The sequence below is a fragment of the Mus caroli genome, unplaced genomic scaffold (assembly GCF_978045245.1).
Source record: "Mus caroli unplaced genomic scaffold, Mus_caroli_1 scaffold_11, whole genome shotgun sequence".
Lineage (NCBI taxonomy): Eukaryota > Metazoa > Chordata > Mammalia > Rodentia > Muridae > Mus > Mus caroli.
The window spans coordinates 108362387-108387112 of record NW_028227266.1 but is presented as its reverse complement, the minus strand read 5'-3'; the positions used below and the strand labels follow the sequence as shown (position 1 = coordinate 108387112).

General features: G+C 41.2%; 1 protein-coding gene across 1 annotated transcript in view; it reads left to right on the top strand.

Annotated features, from left to right (window-relative positions):
• LOC110302441 (F-box/WD repeat-containing protein 15-like) overlaps positions 1-24476 on the top strand; it is a 33301-nt gene extending 8825 nt beyond the window's left edge. The window contains exons 5-10 of the mRNA XM_085828298.1: positions 504-713; positions 2299-2457; positions 3301-3511; positions 5044-5222; positions 5501-5625; positions 24371-24476. Of these exons, the coding sequence (XP_085684424.1) occupies positions 504-713; positions 2299-2457; positions 3301-3511; positions 5044-5222; positions 5501-5625; positions 24371-24476 (990 nt within the window). The remainder of the gene's footprint in view (positions 1-503; positions 714-2298; positions 2458-3300; positions 3512-5043; positions 5223-5500; positions 5626-24370) is intronic.
• The last annotated feature ends 250 nt before the right edge of the window (positions 24477-24726 follow it).

Here is a 24726-nt window from a genome sequence, read left to right as displayed (position 1 = left end):
ACTCTAGATGTTTGTTTTCTTCTTTGTGTTTCTTTTTATTTTTATGTACATAGGTACTGTGTCTGCATGTATGTCCATGTAAGGGTGTCAGATGCCCTGGAATTGGAGTTACCGACACTTGTGAGCTGCCATATGTGTGCTGGGAATTGAACTCGGGTTCTTTGGTTAAGAACATCTGGTGGTCTTAACTGGAGAGTCATCTCTCCAGCCCTGTGGTCCTTTTTCTTTTTTTGAGATAGTCTTGTAATGTAGTCCCAACTGGCCTGCAACTTGACTTGAAAACCAGACTGGCCTAAAGTTGCTAGTGATCTTCCTGCCTCTGCCTCCCTCTGCTGGGATTCTAGGTGTGTGCTAACATGTTCAGTGAGGGATGCTTAGAACTTACAAGTAGAAAATATGAAAGTAAGAAGGGTTTCCAGCTTAGACAAGGCTTCCAATAAAGCTGGTGGGTGAAAGCAGTTGAACTAGAGGTGCTCAGACATGATGATGCTCTTGTTCTTCAGGGTGTTATGACCTGGGTAAGCCCAGTACAGCCAACTACTATCAAGCTGTTGAATACCCTCCCTGAGATGCACATTGCAGTCACTGTAGATATTCACTCAACTATCAAACTGTGGGACTGTCACAACAGTGATGCTCTGGCGACTAACAGCCTGTTCTTTCCATGTCAATCACTGAAATCTGTCTTTACCAAGGATGGTGCTATTGTCTTGGTAAGTAAATCCCAACTCTGGAATAGTCATATGGAACAAATGACTTGCCAATTTGTGGTCCCATTATTGTCAAGTGTTAACTCGCCATCTTAGAGTCTCTGCGAACTCAAGAGTCAATCACGGCATTTCATAAACATGGCCATCCCTTAGCCTTGGACCTATTTCATGTACATTTCCTTAAGCCATTCTCTTAAAAATATCATTTTAAAATTCTTTCCTGGGATCTGAGGTGAGATGGTTCAGTGGGTAGCAGTGTATGCTGTGCAAGCATGGAGACTTGAGTTCAAATCCCTAACATTCACATAAAAAGTGGGATGTGGCTAAATGTGCCTTTAACCCCAGTGTTGTTGGGGATGGAAACACAAGGGTCACTGGGACTAGACTGCTGGTAGCCAAGCCATCCTAGCTCCAGGTTCAATAAGAGACTCTCTCAGGAAATCAGAAGAGTGATCTAACAGGATACATGACTTCCTTCTTTGGTTTCCATGTATGCCCAGGTATGTAATCTAACTACACATAAATATGCATATAACATGCACAGGTACACACACACACACACACAATTTTTCTAAGTGGTTTTACATCTTCTTTTCTATGAAATGTTTATTATTGCTGAACCCATGAATTTGAATCCAGAGAAGAATATGAACTTTATCATATATTGAAAAATAAAAGGATAATGTTGATGTCCTAGTGAATGAAGGGAAAGAATGTTTTAGGACTTGGAACATCTTTACACATACCCTACCTCATGTGTTTGAGACAGAGTCTCATGATGTCCTGGCTGTCCTAGAACTCACTGTGTAGACTAGGGTGGTCTAACTCACAGAGATCAGACTGCCTCTGCCTTCTGAGTGTTGGGACTAAAGTCATATGCTACCATGCCCTACAAAAGTTACTTAAAAAGAAACCTGCAGGGCATGGCGGTGCATGTCACAGAGGTAGGTGAATCTCTTGAGTTTAATGCTATCCTGGTCTACAGAGTGAGTTTGAGAATAGCCAGAGCTACACAAAGACATAGACACACATGCAGGATTTATCATGAGCAGGCTTAGAGGCCAGAAAAAGCCATTGGAGCCCCCGGGACTGAAATCCCCCCTCCTACTCTTACATGCACACACACATATACACACACTTTTTCTCCCTCTGTCTCTCTGTCTCTGTCTCTCTGTCTCACTGTCTCTGTCTCACTGTCTCTGTCTCACTGTCTCTCTCTGTCTCTGTTTCTCTGTCTCTGTTTCTCTGTCTCTGTCTCTCTGTCTGTCTCTCTGTCTCTGTCTCTCTGTCTCTGTTTCTCTGTCTCTCTGTCTCTGTCTCTGTCTCTCTGTCTCTGTCTCTCTGTCTCTGTTTCTCTGTCTCTGTCTCTCTGTCTTTCTGCACAGTTACCTACTGAGTCCTTTCTTCCAAGTCTAGAGAGATTTTTTTCCATGTGATCAGCCCATACGCTTTGTGAGGCAGGCTGTTAACAGCTTTGGGTCTCATTACTGGACTTGAAGACACAGTGGTGTATCTTAAGAATAGATAACACTGCTTTCTTCATGCTCAACCTTTCCCTATTGACCAGGTGCTGCTGCTCTGATTTCAGGTAAGCGATACCTTGGGTAACCTCTACATCTTTAGGATTCCAGATTTACACCTTATTTCCACAGTCAATGTATTCCAGTGTGGTATTAATGAACTCTACTGCTCTCCTCAGAAGAAATGGGTCTTTCTGAGTAGGAAACACCCACAGATCTCGCCAAAGGTAGGTGTGTTCTAGCAACTCCAGGGTGAAGGTGGGAGACAGTGGGAAGGTTGAGCCCTCAGGGATGTCCTGGCAGACCACTCCCCTTCTCCTAAGCCCTTTCATAAGAAAAGTCATCCTACAGTCAGGAAAGAATAATGTTCTTGGTAGCAGTCACCTTACCAGTCGTCATGGAAAATGTCTATTAGTGAAGTGTCCTTGAAATGTGGCTCAGCCAAAGGATGAAGGCAGGTGAAATAACAGTCCCTAGATACCTTTCTTGCCCTGAACTGAAGCAATTTTCTATCACTGGCTGACATGCCATGACAGATTTCAACTAAGTGCCACCATACCCAATGCTTTATATACTGCCTTCTCTTTTAACTGCCACCTCTTTGGTGCCCAGTTCTTAGGTGAGACATAGTCTGCTCAGAGCCCAAGTACTCCTCAGGAACCAAGTATATGTATTTAGTTTTATACATCGATATACTTTCAAAGCAGCCTGGGTCACAGTATGACAGTCTCAATGCCTAAATTTAAAAATAGTCCTGAACAGCCCTGGACTAATTCTGTGCACAGGGAAAATGTACTTAACCAAGCTTTGCCTTATTTCAGAAGGCTTCTGAGGTGCCTTTTGACCTGAGTCAGGGACTCCATTCTGTCTCTGAATGTGATGGGAGGGACAGGAAGATGGTGAGTTATTCTGACCTTGAGTGGGAGTAATGACTGCTCCACCCTGTCCTGGGTGAAGAACAGATGCGGCCACTCCTGGGTTTATTTCGAAAGGCCCTCATGTGGACTGTGCATGTGCCAGGCTGCAGGGATTTACTTTTCATTGACTCCCCTGGGCAATACTCTCTGCAGGTGTTTTACATGAACAGCTTACTGAGGACATCAGAATTCTCTGCTCCTGGGTCTACCAGTCTCGATTTTTCATTATGTGATAAAGCCTTCTGGACCCCAAGAAAGGAAGACAGGATAACCCTGATGTCCATATGTTTCCCCCATAAACTCACAAAGTTTGTCACATTTGATATGAAGCTGAAAGAGATCGGGAACCAAATAATTGTTAAAGGTAAACGTTAAAAAATTATCAAGCCTGACATGATGGTACATGCCCAAGTCAGAAGACTGAGTCAGGAAACCCTCATAGAGGCTGCTGTCTCACAAACAGAAAAGATGGAGCTGTCAAGATGGTTTAGCATGTGCACATGCATACGTACACCCACACAGATGTGTATATGTGTATATATGTGTGACACACACACAGTGGCACACACAGTGGCACACACAGTGGCACACACAGTGGCACACACACACACAAACACACACACAAACACACACACAAACACACACACATACACACACAAACACACAGTGATAAACTTAAAAACATAAAATAAATGGCCAAATATGGTAGTGCACACCGAGTGCTGGGATTACAGCCCAGCATTTAGGTAGAGAGCTCTGCAGAGCTCTTGATGTTCCAGTCCAGCCTGAGCTATACAGTGAGTACAAGGTAGCCAAGGATGCATAGCGAGACCTTGTCTCAAAAAGAAAAGACAAATGACAAATGACAAGTAGTAAAAAACTATATTATGGGGCGACAAAATGTCTTAGGGCAGAAGTTTTCTACCTCTGGGTTGTGACCCCTATGGCAAAACTTCTATCTCCAAAAATACTTAAATCACGATTGATAACAATAGCAACATTACCATTAAGTAGTAATGAAAGTAACTTTATGTCCAGGGTGACCCCCCTACTGTCACCTGAGAACTGTATGAAAGTTCAGTAGGAAGCATTGGTAAGGTTGAGAGTTCTGGCTTAGAGGATAGAGACACTTGCCTACCAAGCCTGACAGCCTAGATCAATTCCTGGGGTACCACATGATGGAGGAGAGATTTAAATCCCTCAAGTTGTCCCCTGACCCCCACATGTGTGCTTGTGCCATGAATACCTACACAAACATAATAATGTAAAAACAATTTTAAAAAGAAATCCCTATTTCTCCTGTGTCTCCTGCACATGCTCATAGTAAGATATAAATGCTTGACCTTGTTTTGTATTTTTAGACTTTGAAGACAGAGTTTCTCTATGTAGCCATGGTTAACCTGGAACTTGCTCTGTAGACCAGGCTGGCCTTGAACTTGGAGATCCACTGGACTGTGCTGGATTGTGGATCACCATATGATGATGCTCCTTATGATGATTTTGTAAAGGGAGCAGGAGGCTCCTTGGCCAGATGTGAACTTGTGCCTGCTTGATGGTCACCATTCTAGCAAACTACGGATTTCTCAGGCAGACATGTTTCCATTTCTGTCATGCACTAGGGACTGGGTTCTACTGTCCTTTCCCAATACAGTTGCCTTTCCATTGTTTGAGCTACTGACTGTCCACACCTTCACTGTGTCATAGCCTGCATTTCCATGGTTGAGGTCATGGACTCATCAGGTCATGGACTTGTCAGACCAATGGACCCTTTTCATTGTCTCTTTCAGACTAGCATGCCATGGAAGGAGGGATATGCTTTTCAGTACACATTGAGAATTTTGCTCTTACTTAAATGACTGAAAATAATGCTTCTATATTTCTGTTTGTTTGGTACAGGATATTTGATAGCCAGCTTCTCGTTGGTAGAATATGAGGGGACACTGGAATGCTTTGGAGTCAGTGATAAGGACGTGATTGTTTGTTCAACGGGATCCTCTCTCTGGCTCTTCAGCATCTATGGTGTCCGTCTGCAGACATTTGACTACTGCCCAGAAGAGATCTTGAGACTATGGGTGGTAAGTTTGGAATGTTTCCCTTGCAATTTTTTAAATAGATTTTCATTTAAAAAATACTGTTGGTGTATGTGCATATGCATTTGTTTGTGCTGGAGACTTTCAGAGTCCAGAAGTCAACTTCATGGAGTTAGTCTCTCTCTTTTCAGTTTTATATGGGTTCAGAGCACCAGGCTTGCTCAGCAAGTGCCTTTAACCCGATGAGCCATCTCCTAGGCCCTCTCCCTGTCTTTTGATCTGACATTGACTCCAGCCTACTCACATTTTGGTGTTCTTTGAAGGACCCCCTTCATGTCATTGTCACTTTTATTGATGGCTCTTTGGATGTGTACGCATGGGAGGAGAGATGCCAGCAACTCAGTAAGTGTTATCGGCTGCAAAACAGGAGACAGCTTCCACAGCAAAGGTAAGCTCTGCTTCTTGACTTAAACTGGACATTAATTTTAAAACAAACCTGGGGCTGGTGAGTTGACTGAGCAGTTAAGAGCACTGGCTGCTCTTCCAGAGGACTTGGGTTCCATCCCCAGCATCCACATGGCAGCTCACACCTGTCTGTAACTCCAGTTCCAGGGCATCTGACTGACACCCTCACATCAATGCATTGAAAGTAAAGTTAAACATATTGAAAAGTTCTGTGCAAAAATGCATTTTAAAAATAGAAATGAACTTTCAATAAAAAGATAGGACTAAATTTATGATCTCCATCATCACACAGAACAGACATTGGCTGTGTATGTGTAATATTTAAGAAGCAGAAACAGGAGGATTCAGAAGTTCAAGGTCACCTTCTGTTATTTAGGAAATTTGGCAGCCAGATTGGGTTAATTGCAAAACCATCACAAACAAAGAAAAATAGGAACTGGGTAAACATAACACAAGCCTTCAATCCCAGCACTGGGGAGGCAGAGTCAAGTGGCTACCTTGTCAATTCCATGCCAGCCTGGTCTACATAGTGAGTACCAGAACAACCAGGGCTATATAAAGAGATTATATACTAGACATGAAGGGAGGGAAGGAAAAGAAAGAATTGCTAGTTCTTGGGATCTCGGCACAGTTATGTCAACGGTCTCAAGCCCACAGAAGAAGTGAGGGGACTGCTTCCTCATATCTTGTCTTTAATGTCAGGATGGTTTCTTCTGAGTGTGGCCCCCTCTTGGGTTCCTTCATCGGTGAGCTGCCTCATCTCCATTTAGCTAATTTTCCTTTGACTTTGACTTGACTTCATCCAAGTTATTTTCGGTGATCATGGTGTGGTGGTACAGTCCCTAAACCATACACCCAGGATGCTGAAGCAAATGTTGATTGCTATTTAGCAAGATAGCATGACCCTGTCTTCCCTTTTCCCCCCAAAAAAAAAGGAAAAGAAAAAGAGTCCCCGCTCTTGCAGGATTTTTATGTGTAGTCTCGGCAGTCTTGAAATCAGGCTGACATTGAACTCTACCTTGAGATCCACCAGTCTCTGCTTCCATAGTACTGGGGCTAAAGGTGCTCACCCAGTATCCCTATTCAATAAGGGCCAACAGCACATGACAATTTACCAATATAATTTAAATTACATTTATGACTTAAAGATATTTCTTTCTCTGAACATAGTGGCACAGAGCTATAATTGCAGCCTGCTGGAAACGAAGGCAGAAAAATTACTTCAAGTTTGAGGCTAGCGTATGCTACATTCAAATTCAATGCTAATCTCTGCTATACATTGAAACCTTATTTCATTTTCCCCTCACACTCTGTGGGGGTTATCTTCATTGTATTGATTATTTGCTGTTGTTGTTTGGTAGGTTTGTTTGTTTTCTCCACTGTGCTGTGGAGAGACTTTGTAGTTTGATTCAGTCCTATTTGTCAGTTCTTTCTTTGGTGGCTGGTACTTGGGAGTTCCTGGTCAAGAACTCCTGCCTAGACCAAAGTCATGGGGCTTTTTCTACAGATTCTCTTAGTGATTTTCTAGTCTCAGATCTAGTCTTTCCTTCAATGTGTTATGAGTTGATTATTGAATTATTGAGTAGTGGGAGGTATAAGAATATGGTGGTCTTTGAATCTTCGTGACACCATTTACTAGAGGGTCTATTTCTTGTCCTTAAATAAAAAATCAACAAATGATAAAAGTGCAGGTTCTCCTCCTAGGCTGTGATGCAGGTGTTTGAGGGCAGTATCATTCATTCTGCTTTGATCACAGCAGCTTGCTGTGATATATTTTAAAATCTGATATGTGATGGCTTCAGTTTTGTTGTTTTGCTCAAGATGGCCTTTGGTATGTAAAATGTATGTGTGTGTGTGTGTATTTGAGCATGTGCATGTATGTTTTTTTTTTGAGACATCTTGTATACTCCCATATTGGCCTGAAACTTGCTATGTAATTAAGGCTAGCCGAAAACTTTATGTATCCAATGCTTGCCTTGAATTCCTGAATCTGTTAGCTTTCACTCAGTCTTGGTTTTTTCATTGGTATTTCTTCTCCTTCAAGATTTAGAAAGGACTTTATCCTGTTTGTCTGGCTTGTATGATGTGCTGAAAGATCTATTGTCATTGGGGTCTGTCATTCTTTAGATCAGGGGTAATGCCCCTGTGATTTTAAGCTTTTTATTTAATTTCTAGAAACTTGTTCTTGGTGAATCTAGTATAGTTGGAGCTTAATGTATTTGAGCTTGATTTGCTTTGACTCTCTGTAGACTTAACAATTTGGGCAAGGTATTTTGTCTTCCTTGTGCTGGGGTAGTGAATACAGGGTAGGGCTCCTTTGTGATCCAGTAGAGGTTTCTTTTTTTTTTTTTTTTAGAACAGTAGATATATAAATATATATTTAAGAGTATATAGTCATGCAATAACAAATAATAAAAAAAGAGGCCACGAGTCAGAGAGATATCAAGGAGAGGTATATGGGAGAGTTTGGAGGGAGTAAAGGGCAGCGAGGAATGATGTAATTATATTATAATGTCAAACATAAAAGAAATAATTAAAAACTAAAAAGAAATCCCCAAATAACACTCTCCCCAAACAAAACCAAACACAAAGCAAAGCACAGACAATCACTCAAGTTCCAAAAGTATAATCTGAATCAGTGGGGATTCTTCCTCGAATTGAATTTTCTTTTTAAATAATTTTTCTTTTGTTCTATCAAAAGTCTGTAGTCATTGTACTTTAAACCGTAACTGCTGTTCAGAGAGGACACTTCGCTGAAACCACACACGTTTTGCTTCTCTCCATTTTCTTTCATCAAACTTCACCTTGTTACTGATGAGAGCAGACAAAAGGCTTTCTGTAGCTTAAGATGATGGAAAATACATCTTCAGACCTAATGTGATCTTAATTCTATGCCTCTATTTGCCAATCTTTAATGACCTTTAAATAAGAAATTAGGATGTCACGTTCTGAATGGACTAGGTAATTTGGTTCACTTGAAATACATTTTTCGTGTATTTTTATTTTCTTTTTTTTTTTGATTTTTAATATTTTTATTACATATTTTCCTCAATTACATTTCCAATGCTATCCCAAAAGTCCCCCATAGCGCCCCCCACTTCCCTACCCACCCATTCCCATTCTTTTGGCCCTGGCATTCCCCTATAATGGGGCATATAAAGTTTGCAAGTCCAATGGGCCTCTCTTTCCATTGATGGCCGACTAGGCCATCTTTCGATACATATGCAGCTAGAGACAAGAGCTCCGGGGTTCTGGTTAGTACATCATGTTGTTCCAACAATAGGGTTGCAGATCCCTTTAGCTCCTTGGGTACTTTCTCTAGCTTCTCCATTGGGAGCCCTGTGATACATCCAATAGCTGACTGTGAACATCCACTCCTGTGTTTGCTAGGCCCCGGCATCGTCTCACAAGAGACAGCTATATTTGGGTCCTTTCAGCAAAATCTTGCTAGTGTATGCAATGGTGTCAGCGTTTAGAAGCTGATTATGGGATGGATCCCTGGATACGGCAGTCTCTAAATGGTCCATCCTTTCATCACAGCTACGAACTTTGTCTCTGTAACTCCTTCCCTGGGTGTTTGTTCCCAATTCTAAGAAGGTGCACAGTGTCCACATTTTGGTCTTCATTCTTCTTGAGTTTCATGCGTTTAGCACATTGTATCTTATATCTTGGGTATCCTAAGTTTTGGGCTAATATCCACTTATCAGTGAATACATATTGTGTGAGTTCTTTTGTGATTGTGTTATTTCACTCAAGATGATGCCCTCCAGGTCCATCCATTTGGCTAGGAATTTCATAAATTCATTCTTTTTAATAGCTGAGTAGTACTCCATTGTGTAAATGTACCATAATTTCTGTATCCATTCCTCTGTTGAGGGACATCTGGGTTCTTTCCAGCTTCTGGCTATTATAAATAGGGTTGCTATGAACATAGTGGAGCATGTGTCCTTTTTACCGGTTGGGACATCTTCTGGATATATGACCAGGAGAGGTATTGCTGGATCCTCCGGTAGTACTATGTCCAATTTTCTGAGGAACCGCCAGACTGATATCCAGAGTGGTTGTACAAGCTTGCAATCCCACCAACAATGGAGGAGTGTTCCTCTTTCTCCACATCCTCGCCAGCATCTGCTGTCACCTGAATTTTTGATCTTAGCCATTCTGACTGGTGTGAGGTGGAATCTCAGGGTTGTTTTGATTTGCATTTCCCTGATGATTAAGGATGTTGAACATTTTTTCAGGTGCTTCTCTGCCATTCGGTATTCCTCAGGTGAGAATTCTTTGTTCAGTTCTGAGCCCCATTTTTTAATGGGGTTATTTGACTTTCTGGAGTCCACCTTCTTGAGTTCTTTATATATATTGGATATTAGTCCCTTATCTGATTTAGGATAGGTGAAGATCCTTTCCCAATCTGTTGGTGGTTTTTTTGTCTTATTGATGGTGTCTTTAGCCTTGCAGAAGCTTTGTAGTTTCATGAGGTCCCACTTGTCAATTCTCGATCTTACAGCACAAGCCATTACTGTTCTATTCAGGAATTTTTCCCCTGTGCCCATATCTTCAAGGCTTTTCCCCACTTTCTCCTCTATAAGTTTCAGTGTCTCTGGTTTTATGTGAAGTTCCTTGATCCACTTAGACTTGATCTTAGTACAAGGAGATAGGAATGGATCGATTCGCATTCTTCTACATGTTAACAACCAGTTGTGCCAGCACCATTTGTTGAAAATGCTGTCTTTCTTCCACTGGATGTTTTTAGCTCCCTTGTCGAAGATCAAGTGACCATAGGTGTGTGGGTTCATTTCTGGGTCTTCAATTCTATTCCATTGGTCTATTTGTCTGTCACTATACCAGTACCATGCAGTTTTTATCACAATTGCTCTGTAGTAGAGCTTTAGGTCCGGCATGGTGATTCCACCAGAGGTTCTTTTATCCTTGAGAAGAGTTTTTGCTATCCTAGGTTTTTTGTTATTCCAGATGAATTTGCAGATTGCACTTTTTTTTTAATATTTTTATTACATATTTTCCTCAATTACATTTCCAATACTATCCCAAAAGTCCCCCATAGCGCCCCCCACTTCCCTACCCACCCGTTCCCATTCTTTTGGCCCTGGCATTCCCCTATATTGGGGCATATAAAGTTTGCAAGTCCAATGGGCCTCTCTTTCCATTGATGGCCGACTAGGCCATCTTTCGATACATATGCAGCTAGAGACAAGAGCTCCAGGGTTCTGGTTAGTACATCATGTTGTTCCAACAATAGGGTTGCAGATCCCTTTAGCTCCTTGGGTACTTTCTCTAGCTTCTCCATTGGGAGCCCTGTGATACATCCAATAGCTGACTGTGAACATCCACTCCTGTGTTTGCTAGGCCCCGGCATCGTCTCACAAGAGACAGCTATATTTGGGTCCTTTCAGCAAGATCTTGCTAGTGTATGCAATGGTGTCAGCGTTTAGAAGCTGATTATGGGACGGATCCCTGGATACAGCAGTCTCTAAATGGTCCATCCTTTCATCACAGCTACGAACTTTGTCTCTGTAACTCCTTCCCTGGGTGTTTTGTTCCCAATTCTAAGAAGGTGCACAGTGTCCACACTTTGGTCTTCATTCTTCTTGAGTTTCATGCGTTTATCAAATTGTATCTTATATCTTGGGTATCCTAAGTTTTGGGCTAATATCCACTTATCAATGAATACATATTGTGTGAGTTCTTTTGTGATTGTGTTACTTCACTCAAGATGATGCCCTCCAGGTCCATCCATTTGGTTAGGAATTTCATAAATTAATTCTTTTTAATAGCTGAGTAGTACTCCATTGTGTAAATGTACCATAATTTCTGTATCCACTCCTCTGTTGAGGGACATCTGGGTTCTTTCCAGCTTCTGGCTATTATAAATAGGGCTGCTATGAACATAGTGGAGCATGTGTCCTTTTTACCGGTTGGGACATCTTCTGGATATATGCCCAGGAGAGGTATTGCTGGATCCTCCGGTAGTACTATGTCCAATTTTCTGAGGAACCGCCAGACTGATTTCCAGAGTGGTTGTACAAGCTTGCAATCCCACCAACAATGGAGGAGTGTTCCTCTGTCTCCACATCCTCGCCAGCATCTGCTGTCACCTGAATTTTTGATCTTAGCCATTCTGACTGGTGTGAGGTGGAATCTCAGGGTTGTTTTGATTTGCATTTCCCTGATGATTAAGGATGTTGAACATTTTTTCAGGTGCTTCTCTGCCATTCGGTATTCCTCAGGCGAGAATTCTTTGTTCAGTTCTGAGCCCCATTTTTTAATGGGGTTATTTGACTTTCTGGAGTCCACCTTCTTGAGTTCTTTATATATATTGGATATTAGTCCCTTATCTGATTTAGGATAGGTGAAGATCCTTTCCCAATCTGTTGGTGGTTTTTTTGTCTTATTGATGGTGTCTTTAGCCTTGCAGAAGCTTTGTAGTTTCATGAGGTCCCACTTGTCAATTCTCGATCTTACAGCACAAGCCATTACTGTTCTATTCAGGAATTTTTCCCCTGTGCCCATATCTTCAAGGCTTTTCCCCACTTTCTCCTCTATAAGTTTCAGTGTCTCTGGTTTTATGTGAAGTTCCTTGATCCACTTAGACTTGACCTTAGTACAAGGAGATAGGAATGGATCGATTCGCATTCTTCTACATGTTAACAACCAGTTGTGCCAGCACCATTTGTTGAAAATGCTGTCTTTCTTCCACTGGATGTTTTTAGCTCCCTTGTCGAAGATCAAGTGACCATAGGTGTGTGGGTTCATTTCTGGGTCTTCAATTCTATTCCATTGGTCTATTTGTCTGTCACTATACCAGTACCATGCAGTTTTTATCACAATTGCTCTGTAGTAGAGCTTTAGGTCCGGCATGGTGATTCCACCAGAGGTTCTTTTATCCTTGAGAAGAGTTTTTGCTATCCTAGGTTTTTTGTTATTCCAGATGAATTTGCAGTTTGCACTTTCTAATTCGTTGAAGAATTCATTTGGAATTTTGATGGGGATTGCATTGAATCTGTAGATTGCTTTTGACAAGATAGCCATTTTTACAATGTTGATCCTGCCAATCCATGAGCATGGGAGATCTTTCCATCTTCTGAGATCTTCTATAATTTCTTTCTTCAGAGACTTGAAGTTTTTATCATACAGATCTTTCACTTCCTTAGTTAGAGTCACTCCAAGATATTTTATATTATTTGTGACTATTGAGAAGGGTGTTGTTTCCCTAATTTCTTTCTCAGCCTGTTTATTCTTTGTGTAGAGAAAGGCCATTGATTTGTTTGAGTTAATTTTATATCCAGCTACTTCACCGAAGCTGTTTATCAGGCTTAGGAGTTCTCTGGTGGAATTTTTAGGATCACTTATATATACTATCATATCATCTGCAAAAGTGATATTTTGACTTCATCTTTTCCAATTTGTATCCCTTTGATCTCCTTTTGTTGTCGAATTGCTCTGGCTAGGACTTCAAGTACCATGTTGAATAGGTATGGAGAAAGTGGACAGCCTTGTCTAGTCCCTGATTTTAGAGGGATTGCTTCAAGCTTCTCACCATTTACTTTGATGTTGGCTACTGGTTTGCTGTAGATTGCTTTTTTCATGTTTAGGTATGGGCCTTGAATTCCTGATCTTTCCAAGACTTTTATCATGAATGGGTGTTGGATCTTGTCAAATGCTTTTTCTGCATCTAACGAGATGACCATGTGTTTTTTGTCTTTGAGTTTGTTTATATACTGGGTTACGTTGATGGATTTCCGTATATTGAACCATCCCTGCATCCCTGGGATGAAACCTACTTGGTCAGGATGGATGATTGTTTTGATGTGTTCTTGGATTCGGTTAGCAAGAACTTTATTGAGGATTTTTGCATCAATATTCATAAGGGATATTGGTCTGAAGTTTTCTATCTTTGTTGGGTCTTTTTGTGGTTTAGGTATCAGAGTAACTGTGGCTTCATAGAATGAGTTGGGTAGAGTACCTTCTGTTTCTATTTTGTGGAATAGTTTGTGAAGAACTGGGATTAGATCTTCTTTGAAGGTCTGATAGAACTCTGCACTAAACCCATCTGGTCCTGGGCTTTTTTTAGTTGGGAGACTATTAATGACTGCTTCTATTTCTTTGGGGGATATAGGGCTGTTTAGATCATTAACCTGATCTTGATTCAACTTTGGTACCTGGTATCTGTCTAGGAACTTCTCCATTTCATCCAGGTTCTCCAGTTTTGTTGAGTATAGCTTTTGGTAGAAGGATCTGATGGTGTTTTGGATGTCTTCAGGATCTGTTGTTATGTCTCCTTTTTCATTTCTGATTTTGTTAATTAGGATGCTTTCCCTGTGCCCTCTAGTGAGTCTGGCTAAGGGTTTATCTATCTTGTTGATTTTCTCAAAGAACCAGCTCCTTGATTGGTTGATTCTTTGAATAGTTTTTCTTGTTTCCACTTGGTTGATTTCACCCCTGAGTTTGATTATTTCCTGCCGTCTACTCCTCTTGGGTGAATTTGCTTCCTTTTGTTCTAGTGCTTTTAGGTGTGTTGTCAAGCTGCTAATGTGTGCTCTCTCTAGTTTCCTTTTGGAGGCACTCAGAGCTATGAGTTTTCCTCTTAGAAATGCTTTCATTGCGTCCCATAAGTTTGGGTATGTTGTGGCTTCATTTTCATTGAACTCTAAAAAGTCCTTAATTTCTTTCTTTATTCCTTCCTTGACCAAGGTATCATTGAGAAGAGTGTTGTTCAGTTTCCACGTGAAGGTTGGCTTTCTATTATTTATTTTGTTATTGAAGATCAGCCTTAGTCCATGGTGATCTGATAGGATGCATGGGACAATTTCAATATTTTTGTATCTGTTGAGGCCTGTTTTGTGACCAATTATGTGGTCAATTTTGGAGAAGGTACCATGAGGTGCTGAGAAGAAGGTAAATCCTTTTGTTTTAGGATAGAATGTTCTGTAGATATCTGCCAGATCCATTTGATTCATAATTTCTCTTAGTTTCACTGTGTCCCTGTTTAGTTTCTGTTTCCATGATCTGTCCATTGGTGAAAGTGGTGTGTTGAAGTCTCCCACTATTATTGTATGAGGTGCAATGTGTGCTTTGAGATTTACTAAAGTTTCTTTAATGAATGTGGCTGCCTTTGTATTTGGAGCATAGGTATTCAGGATTGATAGTTCCTCTTGGAGGATTTTACCTTTGATGAGTATGAAGTGTCCCTCCCTGTCTTTTTTAATGACTTTGGGTTGGAAGTCAATCTTATCAGATATTAGAATGGCTACTCCAGCTTGTTTCTTCATGCTATTTGCTTGGAAAATTGTTTTCCAGCCTTTCACTCTGAGGTAGTGTCTGTCTTTTCCCATGAGATGAGTTTCCTGTAAGCAGCAAAATGTTGGGTCTTGTTTGTGTAGCCAGTTTGTTAGTCTATGTCTTTTTATCGGGGAGTTGAGTCCATTGATATTAAGAGATATTAAGGAAAAGTAATTGTTGTTTCCTGTTATTTTTGTTGTTAAAGTTGGCATTTTGTTCTTGTGGCTGTCTTCTTTTAGGTTTGTTGAGGGATTACCTTCTTGTTTTTCTAGGGCATGGTTCCTGTCCTTGTATTGGTTTTTTTCTGTTATTATCCTTTGAAGGGCTGGATTCGTGGAGAGATAATGTGTGAATTTGGTTTTGTCGTGGAATACTTTGGTTTCTCCATCTATGTTAATTGAGAGTTTGGGTGGGTATAGTAGCCTGGGCTGGAATTTGTGTTCTTTTAGTGTCTGTATAACATTCGTCCAGGATCTTCTGGCTTTCATAGTCTCTGGTGAAAAATCTGGTGTAATTCTGATAGGCTTGCCTTTATATGTTACTTGGCCTTTTTCTCTTACTGCTTTTAGTATTCTATCTTTATTTAGAGCATTTGTTGTTCTGATTATTATGTGTCGGGAGGTATTTCTTTTCTGGTCCAGTCTATTTGGAGTTCTGTAGGCTTCTTGTATGTTCATGGGCATCTCTTTCTTTAGATTTGGGAAGTTTTCTTCTATAATTTTGTTGAAGATGTTTGCTGGTCCTTTGAGTTGAAAATCTTCATTCTCATCCACTCCTATTATCCGTAGGTTTGGTCTTCTCATTATGTCCTGTGTTTCTTGAATGTTTTGAGTTAGGATCTTTTTGCATTTTACATTTTCCTTGATTGTTGTGCCGATGTTCTCTATGGAATCTTCTGCACCTGAGATTCTCTCTTCCATCTCTTGTATTCTGTTGCTGATGCTGGTATCTATGGTTCCAGATTTCTTTCCTAGGGTTTCTATCTCCAGTGTTGCCTCATTTTGGGTTTTCTTTATTGTGTCTACTTCCCTTTTTAGGTCTAGTATGGTTTTGTTCATTTCCATCATCTGTTTGGATGTGTTTTCCTGTTTTTCATTAAGGACTTCTACCTGTTTGATTATGTTATCCTGTTTTTCTTTAAGGATTTGTAACTCTTTAGCAGTGTTCTCCTGCAATTCTTTAAGGGATTTTTGTGCTTCCTCTTTAGTGTCTTCTGCCTGTTTAGCATTGTTCTCCTGTATTTCTTTAAGTGTGTTATTAAAGTACTTCTTGAAGTCCTCTACTATCATCAGGAGATATGCTTTTAGATCCGTGTCTAGCTTTTCCGGTGTGTTGGGGTGCCCTGGACTGGGCGAAGTGGGGGTGCTGGGTTCTGATGATGGTGAGTGGTCTTGGTTTCTGTTAGTAAGATTATTACGTTTACCTTTCGCCATCTGGTAATCTCTGGGGTTAGTTGTTATCGTTGTCACTGTTTAAAGATTGGAGCAGAAGCTGTGTTCCACTCACCAGCTGTCCCAAAATCCTGCGGCGGGGGTCGTGGGTAGCTGGCGGTTGTCAGGCAACCCTGCGCTCCAGCTATCCCGGCGCTGATCCGGCCTGATGAGGCCTGTGGCCCTACTCAGGCCGGTTTCTGCTTCCCTAACTAATGCAGTCTCAGGTCCCGCGCGCAATTGGATTGGAGCAGAAGCTGTGTTCCACTCTCCAGAAGTCTTAAGATCCTGTGGCGGGTGTTGTGGGTAGCTGGCGAGTGTCAGCCGACCCTGCGCCCCAGCTGCCCTGGTGCTTTTCTGACCAGAAGAGGCTTGTGGCTCTATGTAGGCCGGATTTCTCTCTCCCCAACCAGAGCAGTCTCAGGTCCCGCGTGATTGGACTGGAGCAGAAGCTGTGTTCCCCTCACCAGCAGTCCCAAAATCCTGCGGCGGGGGTCGTGGGTAGCTGGCGGGTGTCAGGCAACCCTGCGCTCCAGCTACCCCAGCGCTGATCCGGCCGGATGAGGCCTGTGGCCCTACTCAGGCCGGTTTCTGCTTCCCTAACTAATGCAGTCTCAGGTCCTGCGCGCAATTGGATTGGAGCAGAAGCTGTGTTCCACTCACCAGAAGTCTTAAGATCCTGTGGCGGGTGTTGTGGGTAGCTGGCGAGTGTCAGCCGACCCTGCGCCCCAGCTGCCCCGGTGCTTTTCTGACCGGAAGAGCCCAGTAGAGGTTTCTGTCAGTACTAAAGAATGGAATAATTGACATATGCCCCACCATGCCCCCTAGTGGGGAGGGGAAGCATTGCTATATTCACTGGGTATCAAGTTTGGCTAAGGGAACAGAACTCAGTTTTAAAATAAACATTTTTTTTTCTTTTTAAATATTTTTTATTAGGTATTTTCCTCATTTACATTTCCAATGCTATCCCAAAAGTCCCCCATACCCTCCCCCCAAATCCCCTACCCACCCACTCCCAATTTTTGGCCCTGGCATTCCCCTGTACTGGGGCATATAAAGTGTGTATGACCAATGGGCTTCTCTTTCCAGTGATGGCCAACTAGGTCATCTTTTGATACATATGCAGCTAGAGACACGAGCTCCAGGGGGTACTGGTTAGTTCATATTGTTGTTCCACCTATAGGGTTGCAGTTCCATTTAGCTCCTTGGGTACTTTATCTAGCTCCTCCATTGGGGACCCTGTGATCCATCCAATAGTTGACTGTGAGCATCCACTTCTGTGTTTGCTAGGCCCCGGCATAGTCTCACAAGAGACAGCTATATCAGGGTCCTTTCAGCAAAATCTTGGTAGTGTATGCAATGGTGTCAGCATTTGGAGGCTAATTATGGAATGGATCACTGGATATGGCAGTCTCTAGATGGTCCATCCTTTTGTCTCAGCTCCAAACTTTGTCTCTGTAACTCCTTCCATGGGAGTTTTGTTCCCAATTCTAAGAAGTGGCAAAGTGTTCACACTTTGGTCTTCATTCTTCTTGAGTTTCATGTGTTTTGCAAATTGTATCTTATATTTCAAGTATTCTAAGTTTCTGTGCTAATATCTACTTATCAGTGAGAACATATCATTTGAGTTCTTTTGTGATTGGGCTACCTCACTCAGGATGATGCCCTCCAGGTCCAACCATTTGCCTAGGAATTTCATAAATTCATTCTTTTTATAGCTGAGTAGTACTCCATTGTGTAAATGTACCACATTTTTTGTATCCATTCCTCTGTTGAGGGGCATCTGGGTTCTTTCCAGCTTCTGGCTATTTATTATAAATAAGGCTGCTATGAACATAGTGGAGAATGTGTCTTTCTTACCAGTTGGAACATCTTCTGGATATATGCCCAGGAGAGGTATTGTGGGATCCTCCGGTAGTACTATGTCCAATTTTCTGAGGAACCGCCAGACTGATTTCCAGAGTGGTTGTACAAGCTTGCAATCCCACCAACAATGGAGGAGTGTTCCTCCTTCTTCACATCCTCGCCAGCATCTGCTGTCACCTGAATTTTTGATCTTAGCCATTCTGACTGGTGTGAGATGGAATCTCAGGGTTGTTTTGATTTGCATTTCCCTGATGATTAAGGATGTTGAACATTTTTCAGGTGCTTCTCTGCCATTCAGTATTCCTCAGGTGAGAATTCTTTGTTCAGCTCTGAGCCCTATTTGTTAATGGGGTTATTTGATTTTCTGAAGTCCACCTTCTTGAGTTCTTTATATATATTGGATATTAGTCCCCTATCTAATTTAGGATAGGTAAAGATCCTTTCCCAATCTGTTGGTGGCCTTTTTGTCTAATTGATGGTGTCTTTTGCCTTGCAGAAGCTTTGCAATTTTATGAGGTCCCATTTGTCGATTCTCGATCTTACAGCACAAGCCATTGCTGTTCTATTCAGTAATTTTTCCCCTGTGCCCATATCTTTGAGGCTTTTCCCCACTTTCTCCTCTATAAGCTTTAGTGTCTCTGGTTTTATGTGGAGTTCCTTGATCCACTTAGATTTGACCTTAGTACAAGGAGATAGGAATGGATCAATTCACATTCCTGTACATGATAACCGCTAGTTGTGCCAGCGCCATTTGTTGAAAATGCTGTCTTTTTTCCACTGGATGGTTTTAGCTCCCTTGTCAAAGATCAAGTGACCATAGGTGTGTGGGTTCATTTCTGGGTCTTCAATTCTATTCCATTGGTCTACTTGTCTGTCGCTATACCAGTACCATGCAGTTTTTATCACAATTGCTCTGTAGTACAGCTTTAGGTCAGGCATGGTGATTCCACCAGAGGTTCTTTTATCCTTGAGAAGAGTTTTTGCTATCCTAGGTTTTTTGTTATTCCAGGTGAATTTGAAGATTGCTCTTTCTAATTCGTTGAAGAATTGAGTTGGAATTTTGATGGGGATTGCATTGAATCTGTAGATTGCTTTTGGTAAGATAGCCATTTTTACAATGTTGATCCTGCCAATCCATGAGCATGGGAGATCTTTCCATCTTCTGAGATCTTCTTTAATTTCTTTTTCAGAGACTTGAAGGTCTTATCATACAGATCTTTCACTTCCTTAGTTAGAGTAACTCCAAGGTATTTTATATTATTTGTGTCTATTGAGAAGGGTGTTGTTTCCCTAATTTCTTTTTCAGCCTTTTAATTCTTTGTGTAGATAAAGGCCGTTGATTTGTTTGAGTTAATTTTATATCCAGCTACTTCTTCAAAGCTGTTTATCAGGTTTAGGAGTTCTCTGGTGGGATTTTTAGGGTCATTTATATATACTATCATATCATCTGCAAAAAGTGATATTTTGACTTCTTCCTTTCCAATTTGTATCCCCTTGATTTCCTTTTGTTGTCGAATTCCTCTGGCTAGGACTTCAAGTACAATGTTGAATAGGTAGGGAGAAAGGGGGCAGCCTTGTCTAGTCCCTGATTTTAGTGGGATTGCTTCCAGCTTCTCACCATTTACTTTGATGTTGGCTACTGGTTTGCTGTAGATTGCTTTTATCATGTTTAGGTATGGGCCTTGAACTGCTGATCTTTCCAAGACTTTTATCATGAATGGGTGTTGGATCTTGTCAAATGCTTTTTCCGCATCTAACGAGATGACCATGTGGTTTTTGTCTTTGAGTTTGTTTATATAATGGATTACATTGATGGATTTCTGTATATTAAACCATCCCTGCATCCTTGGAATAAAACCTACTTGGTCGGGATGGATGATTGTTTTAATGTGTTCTTGTATTCAGTTAGCGAGAATTTTATTATTTTTGCATCGATATTCATAAGGAAAATTTGTCTGAAGTTCTCTATCTTTGTTGGATCTTTCTGTGGTTTAGGTATCAGAGTAATTGTGGCTTCATAGAATGAGTTGTGTAGAGTACCTTCTACTTTTATTTTGTGGAATACTTTGTGAAGAACTGGAATTAGATCTTCTTTGAAAGTCTGATAGAACTCTGCACTAAACCCATCTGGTCCTGGGCTTTTTTTGGTTGGGAGACTATTTATTACTGCTTCTATTTCTTTAGGGGATATGGGACTGTTTAGACCGTTAACTTGATCCTGATTTAACTTTGGTACCTGGTATCTGTCTAGACATTTGTTCATTTCGTCCAGGTTTTCCAGTTTTGTTGAGTATAGCCTTTTGTAGAAGGATCTGATGTTTTGGATTTCTTCAGGATCTGTTGTTATGTCTCCCTTTTCATTTCTGATTTTGTTAATTAGGATGCTGTCCCAGTGCCCTCTAGTGAGTCTGGCTAAGGGTTTATCTATCTTGTTGATTTTCTCAAAGAACCAGCTCCTTGTTTGGTTGATTCTTTCAATAGTTTTTTTTTTTTTTTCCACTTTGTTGATTTCATCCCTGAGTTTGGTTATTTCCTGCCGTCTACTCCTCTGGGGTGAATTTGCTTTCTTTTTTTTCTAGAGCTTTTAGGTGTGTTGTCAAGCTGCTATTGTGTGCTCTCTCTCGTTTCTTTTTTGGAGGCACTCAGAGCTATGAGTTTCCCTCTTAGAAATGCTTTCATTGTGTCCCATAAGTTTGGGTATGTTGTGGCTTCATTTTCATTAAACTCTAAAAAGTCTTTAATTTCTTTCTTTATTCCTTCCTTGACCAAGGTATCATTGAGAAGAGTGTTGTTCAGTTTCCAAGTGAATGTTGGCTTTCCTTTATTTATGTTGTTATTGAACATCAGCCTTAGTCCATGGTGGTCTGATAGGATGCATGGGACAATTTCAATATTTTTGTATCTGTTGAGGCCTGTTTTGTGACCAATTATATGGTCAATTTTGGAGAAGGTACCATGAGGTGCTGAGAAGAAGGTGTATCCTTTTGTTTTAGGATAAAATGTTCTGTAGATATCTGTTAAGTCCATTTGTTTCATAACTTCTGTTAGTTTCACTGTGTCCCTGTTTAGTTTCTGTTTCCACGATCTGTCCACTAATGAAAGTGGGGTGTTGAAGTCTCCCACTATTATTATGTGAGGTGCAATGTGTGCTTTGAGCTTTACTAAAGTTTCATTAATGAATGTGGCTGCCCTTGCATTTGGAGCATAGATATTCAGAATTGAGAGTTCCTTTTGGAGGATTTTACCTTTGAATATGAAGTCCCCCTCCTTGTCTTTTTTGATAACTTTGGGTTGGAAGTTGATTTTATTAGATATTAGAATGGCTACTCCAGCTTGTTTCTTTAGACCATTTGCTTGGAAAATTGTTTTCCAGCCTTTCACTCTGAGGTAGTGTCTGTCTTTTCCCATGAGATGAGTTTCCTGTAAGCAGCAAAATATTGGGTCCTGTTTGTGTAGCCAGTCTGTTAGTCTATGTCTTTTTATTGGGGGAATTGAGACCATTGATATTCAGAGATATTAAGGAAAAGTAATTGTTGCTTCCTATTATTTTTGCTGTTAGAGTTGGCATTCTGTTCTTGTGGCTGTCTTCTTTTTGGTTTGTTGAAGGATTACTTTCTTGCTTTTTCTAGGGCGTGGTTTCCGTCTTTGTATTGGTTTTCTTCTGTTATTATCCTTTGAAGGGCTGGATTTGTGGAAAGATAATGTGTGAATTTGGTTTTGTCATGGAATACTTTATTTTCTCCATCTATGGTAATTGAGAGTTTTGCTGGGTATAGTAACCTGGGCTGGCATTTGTGTTCTCTTAGTGTCTGTATAGCTTCTGTCCAGGATCTTCTGGCTTTCATAGTCTCTGGTGAAAAGTCTGGTGTAATTCTGATACGCCTGCCTTTATATGTTACTTGACCTTTTTCCCTTCCTGCTTTTAATATTCTATCTTTATTTAGTGCATTTGTTGTTCTGATTATTATGTGTCGGGAGGAATTTCTTTTCTGGTCCAGTCTATTTGGAGTTCTGTAGGCTTCTTGTATGTTCAAGGGCATCTCTTTCTTTAGGCTTGGCAAGTTTTCTTCTATAATTTTGTTGAAGATATTTGCTGGCCCTTTAAGTTGAAAATCTTCATTCTCATCCACTCCTATTATCCGTAGGTTTAGTCGTCTCATTGTGTCCTGTATTTCCTGGATGTTTTGAGTTAGGATCCTTTTGCGTTTTGTATTTTCTTTGATTGTTGTGCCGATGTTCTCTATGGAATGTTCTGCACCTGAGATTTTCTCTTCCATCTCTTGTATTCTGTTGGTGATGCTTGCATCTATGGTTCCAGATTTCTTTCCTAGGGTTTCTATCTCCAGCGTTGCCTCACTTTGGATTTTCTTTATTGAGTCTACTTCCCTTTTTAGGTCTTGGATGGTTTTATTCAATTCCATCACCTGTTTGGTCGTGTTTTCCTGCAATTCTTTAAGGGATATTTGTGCTTCCTCTTTAAGGTCTTCTACCTTTTTAGCAGTGTTCTCCTGTATTTCTTTAAGTGAGTTATTAAAGTCCTTCTTGATGTTGTCTACCATCATCATGAGATATGCTTTTAAATCTGGGTCTATCTTTTCGGGTGTTTGGGGGTTCCCAGGACTGGGTGGAGTGGGAGTGCTGTGTTCTGATGATGGTGAGTGGTCTTGATTTCTGTTAGTAAGATTCTTACATTTGCCTTTCGCCATCTGGTAATCTCTGGTGTTGTTATAGTTGTCTCTGGTTAGAGCTTGTTCATCAGATGCTTATGTTAGCCTCTATCAGCAGACCTGGGAGACTAGCTCTCTCCTGAGTTTCAGTGGTCATAGTACTTTCTGCAGGCAATCTCTCCTCTTGCAGGGAAGGTGCCCAGATATCTGGTGTTTGCACCTGCTTCCTGGCAGAAGTTGTGTTCCACTCACCAGAGGTCCTAAGATCCCATAGAGAGTCCTCTGTGGACTTTAGGAGTGTCCGCAGACCCCGAGTCCAAGGTGCCCTGGTGCTGGTGCCGACTGGAAGGGACTTGTGACCGTGGTTAGGCCGGGTTTTTTGCTTTCCTAATTAATGCTGTCTCAGGCTCCCCGTGACTGGATTGGAGCAGCAGTTGTGTTCCACTCACCAGAGGTCCTAAGATCCCGTGGAGAGTCCTGTGGGGACCTTGGGTGTGTCTGCAGACTCTGTGCCCAAGGTGAATCAATGCTGGTGCCTACTAGAAGAGCTAAAATAAACTTTTTAAATTAATCTTTGTTTCTTTTCTGAGACATGGTCAAAGTATATAGCCTGGATTAACCCCAAACTCCCTAAACTCTGTCAATTCTCTGGCTGCAGCCTCCTAAATTGAAGTTATTTTTAGGTATGTGATATAATACCTGCTTCTCTCTCTTTCATTCTTAAGCTAGGTAATATACTGAACAACTGAGAATTGAGAAATGTGGCAGAGGTCTATTGCAGAAGGCTGGGATTAGAACTCATGGTATGGATGATAGTTGTCCTTTGCCAATGTGCACAATTCTCAAAATTAACATGAGATGGCTTAGCAATTTAGGCAACTGCCACCAAGCCAGACAAGTTCAGTCTCAGGAACCTATTGGTGAAAGGGGAGAACTGATTTCCACAAGTTATTATCTACCCACTTCATGCATAGGAGCATATGCATACACATGGGGGGACACACAGAGGCACACATAGGCACACACACCCACAAATGCAGGTGCACAGGTATACACACCCACATGTATGCAATCACACATATCCACACACAAAGGCATACACATGCTCAAGCACACACACATACACACACCTAGGCACAGACACAAGTGCACACATATATACATGATAAATATGTAGTTTTTGTTTATTTTATGTATATGAGTACACTGTATCTGTGTTCACACACACCAGGAGATGGCATCAGTTCGAATTACAGATGATTTTGAGCCAACATGTTGTTGCTGGGAATTGAACTCAGTACCTCTGGAAGTACTCTACACCACTGAGCCATCTCTCCAGTCCCCAACAAAAAAGTATTTAGTTTTAAATAAATTCAGGACTGTGATGAAAAGACAATCTTTTAATTATCAGATGATAAAACTCACTCCCATTTTGAGTACTGACATCTTGTTTTTTTCCCCTTGGCAGTTGCTTTGAAAAAACTTTATGTGATGAAGTGAGCATAATTCGGATGATGAGAAATGGTCCCAGTCCCTGCTATCTGATGGCATATACCTTAAACATCCACTCTTGAAATCTGAGTGGGTTGTGTGTCCTCTTCCTCAATGATAATAAAAGTCTATTTGCAAGCACAGGCTGATGATTTCAGTGTTACTATGCAGTGAAGAGGCCAAATGTGATGGTGCACACCTTTCATCCTGACACTAAGGAGGCAGAGGCAGGTAGAAGATCTGAGTTCTGAGGGCAGCATGGTCTACAGAGCTAGTTCCAGGCCAACCAGGGCCACATCATGAGAACCAATCTCTGAAACAAGCACCATGGCT